The 14,465-nt window shown below is 47.9% G+C and overlaps 2 protein-coding genes across 9 annotated transcripts in view; one reads left to right on the top strand and one right to left on the bottom strand.

Annotated features, from left to right (window-relative positions):
• The window catches only part of LOC134225282 (calponin homology domain-containing protein DDB_G0272472-like), a 40,332-nt gene that overhangs the window by 7,208 nt on the left and 18,659 nt on the right, over nt 1–14,465 (bottom strand). For 6 of the 8 annotated variants that reach the window (XR_009983213.1, XM_062705227.1, XM_062705228.1 and 3 more), the window contains exons 2-6: nt 6,596–9,830; nt 5,600–5,803; nt 5,393–5,534; nt 4,918–5,334; nt 4,575–4,848 (exon numbers count right to left, since the gene is read on the bottom strand). Coding sequence is in view for 7 of the 8 variants with exons in the window: in XM_062705227.1 (XP_062561211.1) it covers nt 4,575–4,848; nt 4,918–5,334; nt 5,393–5,534; nt 5,600–5,803; nt 6,596–9,808 (4,250 nt within the window). In the remaining variant the exon portion in view is untranslated. Of the gene's footprint in view, nt 1–3,895; nt 4,496–4,574; nt 4,849–4,917; nt 5,335–5,392; nt 5,535–5,599; nt 5,804–6,595; nt 9,831–14,465 lie in introns of those variants that run through there. The other 2 variants (XM_062705229.1, XM_062705231.1) reach the window with 2 other exon arrangements.
• Nucleotides 11,250–12,766, top strand: LOC134222650 (secreted protein C-like; the record flags this gene model as incomplete). The annotated part of the gene is made up of 2 exons (XM_062701810.1): nt 11,250–11,378; nt 11,900–12,766. Coding segments are annotated over exons 1-2 (996 nt in total), but the record flags the coding sequence as incomplete, so codon positions are not given.

Consider the following 14,465-nt stretch of genomic DNA (forward strand, 5'->3'; position numbering starts at 1 on the left):
GATCTCAATGACAGTTTGGATTGTCCAGAATATCTCAAAACTATTTTACGATAGCCGTTGACCTCTTGGGAAGTGTAATGGATATAATGGAATTCATATTGAAGCTTTGAATAACGAAAAGAACTTCTAAACAGCTGTAGATCTCAAGTCCCGAACTTAATGATAGTTTGGATTGCCCAGAATATCTCATAACTATCTTACCATATCTTTTGGATATAATTGAAAGGATATTTAAGCTTTGAGTATCGAAAAGAGCTTCTAAGCAGCTGTAGATCTCAATTCCCGAACTCAAAGACATTTTGGATTGCCCAGAATATCTCATAACTATCTTACCATATACGTTGACCTCCCGGGAGGTGTAATGGATATAATTGAACGAATATTTAAGCTTTGAGTACCTAAAAGAGCTTCTAAGCAGCTGTAGATCTCAAGTCCCGAACTCAAGGATAGTTTGGATTGCCCAGAATATCTCATAACTATGTTACCATATCCGTTGAAGTCCCGAGAGTTGTAATGGATATAACTGAACGGATATTGAAGCTTTGAGTACCGTAAGGAGCTTCTAAGAAGCTGTAGATCTCAAGTCCTGAACACAAGGACAATTTGGATTGCCCAGAATATCTCAAAACTATCCTACGACAACCTTTGTTTTCTCTTTCGTAACTTCACCGTGGGGCTGCAAAATGGTGGGTTGACATCAAGGAAGGAGCGCCCAACATAGCTCTGGTCCCCACAAGTTCCTATCTCACGCTTCCACGGGTCGTCCGATGACAAAAGACCACCAGCTAAGGGTTGTGTATTTAGCTGGTAGTGCAGCCTGGGGACTGTTGTCCTTCTGACATCAGCTGGAAAGGGAAGGTACGCCTCGAGCGTCTATTCACCAGAAGGTGCTATTCAAACAGCGTCTGCCTGGTACCCAGTGGCTGATTAACGAAATGCTGTATCAGCTATACCCAAGGTGGCAGTCCCACCAGCGCGATGTAGGTAACGCAGCAACGAAATAAGGACTATGATTGGAAACTCTGTATCCGGAATGTCAGGACCCTAAATGAACCTGGACGAGTGAGCCTTCTGGTTCGTGAACTGCAGAAGGTTGGAGTGAACGTGGCCGCTATTCAAGAAATTCGATGGCCTAGATCCGGAGAACGTGAATTCCGAGCCGTGGACCGCACGACAATACTGCATTCAAGTATAACATCTATCACAGCGGCGGCGGAAAAGCAGAGCATGGAGTTGGTTTTGTAGTGATGGGCAAGCAGATGAAGCGAATGATGGAATGGATTATTGGATTAGCGAAAAGAATATGTGTGTTGAGGATACGGGGCAAATTCTTCAATTACAGTCTAATCAACGTTTACGCACCGACAAACGATAAATCCGAAGACGTGAAGGACAAGTTTTATGGCTGCCTTGATAAAGCCTATGGAGAGTACCCAAAGCATGACATAAAAATTGTTATCGGAGACGCTCAGGTCGGTAGAGAGGACTTTTTCCGTGCCATAATCGGTAGGGAGAGCCTTGACTCCGCTACCAATTACAACGACATGCGACTAGTAAATTTTGTTGCTGCCAGAGGGATGGCCATCAGTAGCACCTACTTTGCACGAAAGAACATCCGAAAGCACACCTGGAGACACCCAAATGGTGAAACTTGCAACCAGATAGACCATGTTATGGTGGATGGACACCATTTCTCGGATGTTATCGATGTGCGGACATTCAGAGGACCGAACATTGACTCTGATCACTACTCGTTGTTAGTAAAATTCGATTATGGTTGTCAACTTTATCGAACGAAAGATCACAACGAACGATGCGTTACAATATCCAGCGATTGCCGGCGGAAGGAGTATCAGCTGAGTACCGCTAGAAGCGCGACGAACGTATAGCAATCAACGTTAGCGACAACATCAAACGATCTATGGGAGTCGATCCATGGAGCGGTGAGCACAACAGCACGAGAAGTGGTAGGCACTGCACAGAGGCGACCCAGGACGGGTTGAGAAGAGAAGAACGTTGCCAGAAGCCGGATGTTGGTGTCGGGTCTTCTTCTCCTTATTGGCATTACATCCCCACACTGAGACAGAGCCATCTCGCAGCTTAGTGTTCATTAAGCACTTCCACAGCTATTAACTGCGAGGTTTGTAAGCCAGGTTACCGTTTTTGCATTCGTTTATCATGAGGATAGCACGATGATATTTTTATGCCCAGGGAAGTCGAGACAATTTCCAATCCGAAAATTGTCTAGACCGGCACCGGGAATCGAACCAATTACTGAGGAATAACCCTCCTTAATTCGGCGTACGAAATTAAGTCCCGTATTCTGTTCAACAGATTGAGACCGCTTGAAGAGTCCTTCGTCGGCGAATACCAAGCAGGAGTTCGTGAGGGCCGATCAACGATGGATCAAATGTTTACCCTTTCTGGGAGTACAACTCGCAGACACATCATCTGTTTATTGATTTCATGGCAGCGTTCGATTCAGTGAAACGGAATGAATTATGGAAAATCATACTAGACCATGGTTTTCCGGCGAAACTGATACGACTGATTCGTATAACATTGGACGGATCGAAATCAAGTGTAAGAGTTGCGGATGAAATTTCGGCATCATTTGTTACCTTAGATGGATTGAAGCATCACCCTACTCTCGAATCTACTGTCCAATGTAGCGCTCGATGGAGCTACAGTCGGGATTCGCTGGTTGGGATCTTAATACTTGGGTCACTTTTTAGTTGGGCCTCCGCTGGTTGGGCCATGGCCCAACTAAAAAGCAACCGTACGTCAAAATTCAATGTAAACACAGAAAACGGGATTGGGCATCACTGGACATCATTTGTGATGTTCAAGTCGAAATACACGTGTTCAAATGGCTGTCAGTTGGCCCAACTAAAAAACCGAATTCGTTAGTTGGGCCGAGGTCGTGACCCAACCAGCGAATCGCGACTGTATTAGGAGAGCTGGTGTGCAAAGAGGCGGTACCATTATCACAAGATAGCGTATGCTCCTGGGATTTGCGGACGATATCGATATTATCGGGATTGATCGCCGTGCCGTGGAAGAGGCTTTTGCGCCTTTTAAGAGGGAGACAGCGAAGATTGGACTCACGATCAATACCAGCAAAAAGTAGTACATGGTCGCTATCAATCAACGTGGGTTCATTAGTGATGGTTGTAGTGAAATGGTGCTGGAGGATGAAAAATTTGAAGTGGTAGAAGAATTTGCGTATCTTGGAACATTAGTGAATCGGAGATTCGTCTCCTTACTGAGGGGAAGCGGCTGGCGGAGAGCCAGACTGCGGAACTCCAAAAGCGGATGGCCATCAGTTGTGCAACTCCGAAGCCAAGTAAGGTCACGCAGGTGGTGGACCTGAACTACACCTGAAGAGCTACAGTGTCGGCTAAAGGAGAGATGCGGGAACTCGTTCGGAGAGCATTGAGCGGACAGTTGGCCTCAAGGATCAACGGAAAACAGTGCCAGAGTGGGCTGGTCGGTACGCTCGGTCATAAATCCTTTGACTGCAAGGGGCCTGATCGCAGTAAGCTATGCCGTAGGTGTGGAGCTGAAAACCACCAAGCTCCACCGCGGTAGAGCGAACAAAAACCACAGTCACAGAGCCACAGTCTGAACTACACCCGTAACTACAGCCCGTAAACGATACTCGGCTTTGGAGAAGTAAGTGAAACGCTCATGTCGACGGAACAAGCGAGCGTGGGCGGACTCTGATGATGGAGGTTTCGCCGATGAAGGAGAAGGACATTCGCCCCATTTACGATATCACGAAGCTTAAGCGAAGCGAAGCAATGAGAATAGATAATAAGATGAGGAAGCAGACCAAATGCCAGCGTATTAGTGTATGGTGTAAAACATAAACAAAAATGATGACGTACATAATTGCACGGCGCACGCATATGCTGTATTCTTCTCCTCCACTAGTTAGTAACATTATCCGTGGTACCAGTAGCAGCGGTTGGGGTGCTACCAATGGTGGATCGAATGGCTCTCCAGCTAACTTCAAGAGAAGCTCTGACTAGCTGCTCTTCAGTTGGAAGTGCCACTTACAGATGCTGCGCGCAGCCTTGGGCTAGTCTACTGTTTTGTAACCGCCACATGTTTAACCGCAGCGTTCGATTTCGACGCGTGTTGTGCACCGTCTAGAGTTTTGAGCGCAGGCATACTGCAATGAGGTAGTGGTCGGATTCAATATTCACACTACGGTAAATGCGGACGTCCGTTATATTGGAGAAGAATTTACCGATTAGGTTAGATTAGAATGTGAATTCTGAGATGATGCTAGTTTAAAAAAGCTGTTGCAGAAGCGCAAAAAAGAAGACATCGTTGTCGCTTTTTACCTTACGATGTACTCAGGATTCAAATTAATAGTACCGCAAATAATTTGCATTCCTATTTTATTTTCAATTCTTTCTAGATCATGCGAACAGATAATATATGTGTAGTAATGTATATGATTGCTGGATTCATTTGAAAGTGTAAGCTGCCAATAATGTCCAAAGAAATAGGAAACGTTAAACGGATCTGCGGGAGAACCAGTTCAGAAAATTCCGAACACTTACCTGATGCGACTGATGATGTCAATCGGTAGATTCTCGACGTTCAGCTCCGGGCCGACGAACACGACGCGCAGTTCGGTGATCTCCGGCACAATGTGAAGGAAGAAAGCTTCCCACTTGTCCAAGGTGTCACCTTCAAATTGCAACTCCGCACCGACCAAATGGATGGTGAAGGTTTCCGTTGGACGTAGACCGGTCTGCAGGTAACCGTGCAAGGCCGTCAGCGGCGCAGTGGCGATCTGTGTCAACGTTGCGTAGGCACAATCGTCACGTAGTGCTGAAATGTGCGAAAATGAAGTTCTTTACTAGTTAAAGAAAGAAGAAAAAATGCTTCAAACAAACGCACCATTTGAATTCTTGTACAAGACCTTGATGACTTCATCGATGTTCGGTGGTAGTTGGAACGACTTGCCGACAATGCGAACCGGAAGCACCGGTTCAATGCGGCCGAGAATCTTCTGTCGGAGGATAAGCTTCTGGAAGAGGAAAAATGCCCTACACCACTGACCGTGCGACGGAAGCAGATGGTCGGGATGTGCCGCACAGAAGGACACCTGGCGGCAGTCCTTGCATTCCATCAGCTGGTCTTGTCTCCATTCGCGACAGCTTGGTGAACAGCAAGTCCGCGGAAAGAGGAGAACTTCGCGTTCGAATGCTTGCAATGGACGTTTCAGCATCTGCTCCGCTTGGTTCAACGTGTAGACCCGTAGATTTCGGTATTCCTCGTCCGACAGTGTGTGCGCCATGTTGTAGATATGGCCTCCTAAATAAAGAAAAACTTGTCTTATGTGAACAAATGTCGAACAACTTGCCAAAACTACCTCTTCGCCTAGCCAGTTCCACGATGACACCACAGAGATCCTTATGACTCGCAGAGTCGGATCGTCGATGCTCTTCATTGCAGTAAGATATCATCCAACAGTTTTCACATTGGACAATGTTCCTGAGTGGGTTTTTACAAACCTGGAAAAAGGAAAAATGTGACTGAATCAAGTTCACTATCCCAGGAACTCGTATGTGCTACTCACCTGGCAATTGGTGGCTAGGAAAACCGGACGAGGCATGAACTTGTACTCTATGGATTCTTCCTCTTCGTCGAAATCTTCCTCCAGTTCGTCTTCTTCGGTTGTTTCGGTACCGACCGGGAGGGTCTTCGGCAACAGTTTGGCGGCGGCAGCGGTCGCGTTCAGTGCTGCCAGCTGTTTCTCAACATTGAATTTCATGTTTACCTCCTGCAAGGTAGGCAACAATGCACGGATAGCATCTTTGGTTAGAAATGGCGGTGCAGGGGATGAAGCAGAAGCGGTTGATGACAATGGCTGCGCTTTGGCTGTTCCGTTAGAAGAACCAGAACCACCGGCAGAGCTGCTGTTCTGCTGTGTGCTTTGCAGTATTGATAGAATACGGTCCATATTGATATTCGATTTTGGCTTCTTGGGTTTCGGTTCTTTAGTTTTCGAGCTGGTTGCTTCTACGGGTGCATGATTCGTAGTGGTGTCTGCTGTATCGGTAGATGGGGGTGTTGATGAAGTGGAAGGGATTGGATTATCTGTGGGATTGGTGGTGGTTTTTTTTTTCTTGGGATGGGACATAAGGATATCGGCGAGGGTGGATATAATTTCCATATTTTTCTTAAATGCTTCCGATCTACTTAGCTCCGTGGCTGGGGACCTGGAATCAAACTGAATTGATGTCACGTTTACATTCGGAATCGGTTCATTTGTTACCGTCGAAGCCTTAGATCCAGTGGCCGTAGGTTGCTTTATTGGTGTCTTCATCTTGGCCGAGCTCTTGCTGTGGACATCTGGTTTAGGGGGGACTTCAGGTTTCTTGGGTGCGGCCTTCGGCGCTTTAGTGTTGCTGGCGGCAGGTTTTTTAACAGCTGAACCGTTCAACTCCTCCGTTAGCCGCGCAGCTGCTTCCTGAGTGGGTTCTGGAGTGACGGGAGAAGCAAGAATAGCGGGTGCAGCAGGACTAGGAGGGGCTTGGACAGGACTTGGAGCATTTTGGGTTGCACTTGGTACCTGTGGTAATGTCGCCACTTCTGTAGGAGTTGACGGTGGAGTTACTGGCTTCGTAGATGGTGCTTTATCCTGCTCTACAGATGGAGACTTCTTCTTCAGAAATTCAGGCTTTGGAGGGAGTTCTGGTTTTTTGGTAGGCTTCGGAGTTGTAGGTGGTGTACTGGGTTTGGGGGATGCTCGGGATGGTACTGTCTTTGGCGGGGAGGGTGCTTTCTTTAAAGGAGTGGGGGTGGGAGTGGAAGCTTTAGGCAGTGTCTTTTCGGGTGTTTGCTGTTTGGCGGGAGCTGCTACTGCTGGTTGAGGTTTCGTTTTGGCGGGTGATCCATTGGTTTTTGGCGGAGAAGTGCTTTTATTCTGATCAACGGGTGCTGGTTTAGCTGAAGCAGTCTTTTCAGGAGTGGAAGATTTTTTTTCGTCAGGTTTAACCGCAGCAACCGGGCAGGCTGCAGCTACAGCAGTGATGGTGGCGGTCTCTAGCGATTTTGTTACAATCTGCTCGGGTTTAACAGATGAGACAAAATCGCTGCTTTCCACGTTTTTTGGACCGGTTAGTTTTTCATCCTCTGATACGCTGCTTTTTGGTGTTCTTTTATTTTTCTTGTTGCATTTTTGATTCTGATTATTGGTTTTGTTATCAACCGGTTTCTTTTCATTTTGCTTATTTTCCTGTTTCTTCGTGCCATTTGCAGTATCAGCCAGGGCCTTCTCTGCGGTCGCCTTATCGGCCGTAGGCTGTTCAACGACGTTTTTCACAGTGGCATCTTTTTCCACAGCAGCATGTACATTAGCGGCAGTCTTCTCCGATGCAACTTTGTCTACAGCAGGCTTCTCTGAAGCAGCAACAGCTTTCTCTGCCGCGGTCTTCTCAGCAGCAGCCTTTTCAGCAGCAGCCTTTTCAGCAGCAGCCTTCTCAGCTGCTGCCTTTTCAGCAGCAGCCTTCTCAGTTGCGGCCTTTACTGCAGCAGCCTTTTCAGCAGCAGCTTTTTCAGCTACGGCCTTTGCAGTAGCAGCCTTTTCAGCTGCGGCTTTTTCAGCAGCAGCCTTCTCAGCAGCCGCCTTTTCAATTGCGGCCTTATCAGCAGCAGCCTTCTCAGCCGCAGCCTTTGCAGCAGCAGCCTTTTCAGCTGCGGCCTTTTCAGCAGCAGCCTTTTCAGCAGCAGCCTTCTCAGCCGCAGCCTTTGCAGCAGCAGCCTTTTCAGCGGCAGCCTTCTCAGCTGCGGCCTTTTCAGCAGCAGCTTTCTCAGCTGCAGCCTTTTCAGCAGCAGCTTTCTCAGCTGCAGCCTTTTCAGCAGCTGCCTTTTGTGCTACGGCTTTTGCAGCAGCAGCAGCCTTCTCAGCGGCGACCTTTTCAGCAGCAGCTTTCTCAGCAGCAGCCTTCTCAGCGGCAGCCTTTTGTGCTGCGGCCTTTTCAGACGCTGCCTTCTCAGCGGCAGCTTTCTCGGCTGCGGCTTTTTCAGCCGCTGCCTTTTGTGCTACGGCTTTTGCAGCAGCAGCAGCCTTCTCAGCGGCGACTTTTTCAGCAGCAGCTTTCTCAGCGGCGGCCTTTTCAGCAGCAGCCTTCTCAGCGGCTGCTTTTTGTGCTGCAGCTTTTTCAGACGCTGCCTTCTCAGCGGCAGCTTTCTCGGCTGCGGCTTTTTCAGCAGCTGCCTTTTGCGCTGCGGCCTTTTCAGCCGCCACCTTTTCAGCTGCAGCTTTTTCAGCGGCAGCCTTTTTTTCTGCGGCGGCCTTCTCAGCAGCCGCTTTCTGTGCTGCCGCTTTCTCAGCGACAGCCTTTTCTGCTGCAGCCTTTTCAGCGGCAGCCTTTTTTTCAGCCGCAGCTTTCTCAGCAGCCTTTTTTTCAGCCGCAGCTTTTTCAGCAGCAGCTTTTTCAGCGGCAGCCTTCTCAGTCGCGGCCTTTTTGTCTGCGGCAGCCTTTTCTGCAGCTGCCTTTTCAGCGGCTACTTGTTCTACACTTGCCTTTTTCTCAGCGGCGGCTTTCTCAGCCGCAATCTTTTTCTCGGATGCTGCTTTCTCAACAGCTATTTTCTTCTCAGCAGCAATCTTATTATCAGTCGCTTTATCATCACCAGGCTTTTTATCAGCGTCGGCCTTTTTTAAGTTATCTTCGCTCTTTGCTGGTTTCTTTTGTTTTTCGGAGTCCTTGTGTGTTCTTTGCTGTTGCTGAGGCTGTGCCGTTGATCCGGCTTTCTTCTCTTCCAACTCATTCATTTTCTGTTCGACGGCAACGACGCGGGCCTGTTGCTGTAACAGCTTTGCTGCTTCTGCTACTTTTCTATCTTTTTCGTCGAGCAATTGTTTCGCTTCTTGCTCTTTCTGTACTTTTTCGGCGTGCAGTTTCTGCAATTCCTGTTGTTTCTTGACCTTTTCTTCGACTAGTTTTCGGGCTTCATTCTTTATCCTATCTCTTTCTTCGGTAGCTTTCTTTACCTCGGCTTGGGCTTGCTTTTGGGAATCCGAATCTTTTTTATTGCGCGTTTGTTGCTTATTCTTGTTCTGTTGCTTCGGGGATTCTGGTTTCAGACTGTCGATCTTCTTTTGCTCATCTTGGGTTTGTTGTTGCACTTGTTGCAGAACCTTTTCGGCTATTTCTATTTTTTTCTGCAAAACTTCTACGCTGTTGGCACTCTTGGGGGCATTACCAGCGAGAGCACCTTCGACGGCAGCGATCTGTGCTGTAGCAGATGATTCAGCCAATGCTAAGGCGCGCAGTCGCTTTTCACGCTTTTTCTTGTGTTCCTTCTTGGGCTTTTGCTCGACATTCGATGTCTGCTCACCTTCAGCAGTTTCTGCGACAGGCTTTTTCTTACGATGTCTACGGTTGCGTCGTTTTCTCTGGGTTCCAGTACCCTCGGCTTCACTTGCGGTTCCTTCGCCAGCCGTGGTGGTTTCACCAGCTGTCCCATTCTGTGATGGCGCAGATGGCTTAGGATCTTTAGGTTTGAGTTCGGTCGGCTTGGCAGGAATTTGTTTCTGTTTCTGCTTAGGAGAGGCTGGTTTCTTAATTACTTCCGCTTGCTTAGGAGTTTCCTTCGCCGAAACTGGAATAACATTGGGGGCTTTGGTAGGGTCGACTGGTTTGTCGGCAACTTTTGCTAGTTCTTCTTCTTCTGGCTTGGCGACAGGTTCGACCGGTGTAGCCTGCACTGCTGGAGCCTCTTCAGTAGATGCTTCCGCTTTCACTGGTCCACCTTTAGCTTTCCCTTTCTTGGCCATCACTTCAGACTTTTATTGGATTCTGTATGGGAAAATAAAGCAGAAATGTTAATTAGTGTCCATTGTTAAACATTTTCAACAAATACAACTTTCAAACAAGAAGTGTAGTGGCATCTGTTTTTGCTTCATTTTAGCTGTGTGCGAAAAAAGGCATATGCTCGCTGTAAACAAGTTATAAATAAAATGTATAAAAAATGTTTTGCCTCAAATGCGGTAACTGTGAAATATGAAAAAAAGATGGTTGAACCTTTCAGTGGCAGTGCGTCATCATTACGATGATATCATTACGCAATGGTTAGTTTACCTTCTACAACTGGCCTAGATACATGTGTTTTGACTATATTTCTGTCAATTTTTAAATCATTCATATCACCAAACGTAGTGTTGATGATTCACCATCAAGCTAGCTTGCCTGTGCTCATCATTATGGTCCTTTTGAGTGACGAAATATTTTTGGCACTTGCCAAAATGCCGTTTATATCTCGAGCAAACAAGAAAATATGTGTTCTCTGCTCGAGCGTAACTCGTATCAGATGTATATTTTGGTGCTAGCGTTGTTTCAGAATTTATAGAAATGTGCATATTGATACAAAAAAAGCGATTTCAATATTAATATGATAATTATTTTGTCTTTTTTCGCATAGGACGTAGAACATTTTCCGTACATCATCTATAACACCTAAAACAAACAAAAAATAATAGACTACATCACATTCCATGGTGAATTCCGATCCATACTTCTGTCTACCCCTTCCCTCCTTCCCTAATACAACTTCCTTCCGTGGTAATAGTGGAGATGCAAAATTGTTCTCGTTTCTAGTAGCAACAATAACTGCTCAATAGCATTCCTTTTCTAACTGACTGTAAGAACTTTGTAGAAGAGCCTATCGCATATCATATATTTGAATTCAACCACTTGACGGCGCTAAAGTATCTGGAACTCGCTCTATAAAAGCCTCCGGGAGCTCCTCCGGGAATTTTTCCTGAATTTCTTCCAGGAATTTCTACAGAAATCTCCGGGAGCTCCGCTGGTAGTTCCTTCTGCAATTCCCAACAAGTTACTGTGGTAATTCCTCCTGAAGTTTCTCCGGATTTCTTCAGTAACTTCCTCGAGGAATTTCTCAGGTAGTTCCTCTGGGAGTTCCTCCGGTAATTTCTTAGGAAGCTCCTCCGGGAATTCATTCGAGAGTTCCTCCAAGAATTCCCCCTGAAATTCTTCCGGAATTTTTTTTGGAAGTTCATCCGGAAGTTCCTCCAGAAGATCCTGTGGAAATTCCTCCTGAAGTTCCTGTGGGAGTTCCTTCGGAAGCTCCTATGGAAGTTCCTCCGAAAGTCTCTCTGGACGTTCCTGTGGAAGTTCCTCTAGAAGTTCATCCGGAAGTTTCTCTGGAAAGTGCCTTTGGAAGATCAACCGGAAGTACCTTTGGAAGATCAACCGGAAATGCCTTTGGAAGATCAACCGGAAGTGCCTTTGGAAGATCAACCGGAAGTGTCTTTGGAAGTAATGGAAGATCAACCGGAAGTGCCTTTGGAAGATCAACCGGAAGTGTATTTGGAAGATCAACCGCAAGTGCTTTTGGAAGATCAACCGGAAGCTCCTCTGAAAGCTTCTCCGGAAGTTCCTCTGGAGGTTCCTCCGGAAGTTTCTTCGGAAGGTACTCTGGAAGTTCCTTCGAAAGTTCTTCTGGAAGTTCCTTCGAAAGTTCCTCTGGAAGTTCCTTCGAAAGTTCCTCTGGAAGTTCCTTCGGAAGTTCCTCCGGAAGTTCCTCTGGAAGTTCCTCTGGTAGTTCCTCTGGAATTTCCTCCGGAAGTTCCTCTGGAAGTTCCTCTGGAAGTTCCTCTGGAAGTTCCTCTGGTAGTTCCTCTGGAAGTTCCTCTGGAAGTTCCTCTGGAAGTTCCTCTGGAAGTTCCTCCGGATATTCCTGTGGATATTCCTGTGGAAGTTCCTTCGGAAGTTCCTCTGGAAGTTCCTCCGGAAGTTCCTCTGGAAGTTCCTCCGGATGTTCCTCTGGAAGTTTCTCCGTAAGTTCCTCCGGAAGTTCCTTTGGAAATTCCTCCGGAAGTTTCTCTAGAAATTCCTCTGGAAGTTCCTCTGGAAGTTCCTCCGGAAGTTCTTCTGGAAGTTCTTCTGGAAGTTCCTCCGGAAGTTCATCTGGAAGTTCCTCTGGAAGTTCCTCTGGAAGTTCCTCTGGAAGTTCCTCTGGAAGTTCCTCTGGAAGTTCCTCTGGAAGTTCCTTTGGAAGTTCCTCTGGAAGTTCCTCTGGAAGTTCCTCTGGAAGTTCCTCTGGAAGTTCCTCTGGAAGTTCCTCTGGAAGTTCCTCCGGAAGTTCCTCTGGAAGTTCCTCCGGAAGTTCCTCCGGAAGTTCCTCTGGAAGTTCCTCTGGAAGTTCCTCTGGAAGTTCCTCTGGAAGTTCCTCTGGAAGTTCCTCTGGAAGTTCCTCTGGAAGTTCCTCTGGAAGTTCCTCTGGAAGTTCCTCTGGAAGTTCCTCCGGAAGTTCCTCTGGAAGTTCCTCCGGAAGTTCCTCTGGAAGTTCCTCCGGAAGTTCCTCTGGAAGTTCCTCCGGAAGTTCCTGTGGAAGTTCCTCCGGAAGTTCTTCTGGAAGTTCATCTGGAAGTTCCTCTGGAAGTTCCTCTGGAAGTTCCTCTGGAAGTTCCTCTGGAAGTTCCTCTGGAAGTTCCTCTGGAAGTTCCTCTGGAAGTTCCTCTGGAAGTTCCTCTGGAAGTTCCTCTGGAAGTTCCTCCGGAAGTTCCTCTGGAAGTTCCTCTGGAAGTTCCTCTGGAAGTTCCTCTGGAAGTTCCTCCGGAAGTTCCTCTGGAAGTTCCTCTGGAAGTTCCTCCGGAAGTTCCTCCGGAAGTTCCTATGGAAGTTCCTCCGGAAGTTCCTCTGGAAGTTCCTCTGGAAGTTCCTCCGGAAGTTCCTCCGGAAGTTCCTCCGGAAGTTCCTCCGGAAGTTCCTCCGGAAGTTCCTCCGGAAGTTCCTCCGGAAGTTCCTCCGGAAGTTCCTCCGGAAGTTCCTCGGAAGTTCCTCCGGAAGTTCCACCGGAAGTTCCTCCGGAAGTTCCTCCGGAAGTTCCTCCGGAAGTTCCTCCGGAAGTTCCTCCGGAAGTTCCTCCGGAAGTTCCTCCGGAAGTTCCTCCGGAAGTTCCTCCGGAAGTTCCTCCGGAAGTTCCTCCGGAAGTTCCTCCGGAAGTTCCTCCGGAAGTTCCTCTGGAAGTTCCTCCGGAAGTTCCTCTGGAAGTTCCTCCGGAAGTTCCTCTGGAAGTTCCTCTGGAAGTTCCTCCGGAAGTTCCTCTGGAAGTTCCTCTGGAAGTTCCTCCGGAAGTTCCTCTGGAAGTTCCTCCGGAAGTTCCTCTGGAAGTTCCTCCGGAAGTTCCTCTGGAAGTTCCTCTGGAAGTTCCTCTGGAAGTTCCTCCGGAAGTTCCTCCGGAAGTTCCTCCGGAAGTTCCTCCGGAAGTTCCTCCGGAAGTTCCTCCGGAAGTTCCTCCGGATGTTCCATCCGGAGTTCCCTGGGAACTTCCCTCTGTAAGTTCCTCCGGAAGTTCCTCCGGAAGTTCCTCCGGAAGTTCCTCCGGAAGTTCCTCCGGAAGTTCCTCCGGAAGTTCCTCCGGAAGTTCCTCCGGAAGTTCCTCCGGAAGTTCCTCCGGAAGTTCTTCTGGAAGTTCTTCTGGAAGTTCCTCCGGAAGTTCATCTGGAAGTTCCTCTGGAAGTTCCTCTGGAAGTTCCTCTGGAAGTTCCTCTGGAAGTTCCTCTGGAAGTTCCTCCGGAAGTTCCTCCGGAAGTTCTTCTGGAAGTTCCTCCGGAAGTTCATCTGGAAGTTCCTCTGGAAGTTCCTCTGGAAGTTCCTCTGGAAGTTCCTCTGGAAGTTCCTCTGGAAGTTCCTCTGGAAGTTCCTCTGGAAGTTCCTCTGGAAGTTCCTCTGGAAGTTCCTCTGGAAGTTCCTCTGGAAGTTCCTCTGGAAGTTCCTCTGAAGTTCCTCTGGAAGTTCCTCTGGAAGTTCCTCTGGAAGTTCCTCTGGAAGTTCCTCTGGAAGTTCCTCTGGAAGTTCCTCTGGAAGTTCCTCTGGAAGTTCCTCTGGAAGTTCCTCTGGAAGTTCCTCTGGAAGTTCCTCTGGAAGTTCCTCTGGAAGTTCCTCTGGAAGTTCCTCTGGAAGTTCCTCTGGATGTTCCTCTGGAAGTTCCTCTGGATGTTCCTCTGGAAGTTCCTCTGGAAGTTCCTCTGGAAGTTCCTCTGGAAGTTCCTCTGGAAGTTCCTCTGGAAGTTCCTCTGGAAGTTCCTCTGGAAGTTCCTCTGGAAGTTCCTCTGGAAGTTCCCCTGGAAGTTCCCCTGGAAGTTCCTCTGGAAGTTCCTCCGGAAGTTCCTCTGGAAATTTTTCCGGAAGTTCCTCCGGAAGTTCCTCTGGAAGTTCCTTCGGAAGTTCCTCTGGAAAGTTCCTCCGGAAGTTCCTGTGGAAGTTCCTCCGGAAGTTCCTCCGGAAGTTCCTCTGGAAGTTCCTCTGGAAGTTCCTCCGGGAGTTCCTCTAGAAGTTCCTCCGGAAGTTTCTCTGGAAGTTCCTCCGGAATTTCCTCTGGAAGTTCCTCCGGAAGTTCCTCTGGAAGTTCCTCTGGAAGTTCCCCCGAAAGTTCCTCTAGAAGTTCCACCGGAAGTTCCTCTGGAAGTT

Source organism: Armigeres subalbatus, chromosome 3, assembly GCF_024139115.2.
Source record: "Armigeres subalbatus isolate Guangzhou_Male chromosome 3, GZ_Asu_2, whole genome shotgun sequence".
In the NCBI taxonomy this organism is placed as follows: domain Eukaryota; kingdom Metazoa; phylum Arthropoda; class Insecta; order Diptera; family Culicidae; genus Armigeres; species Armigeres subalbatus.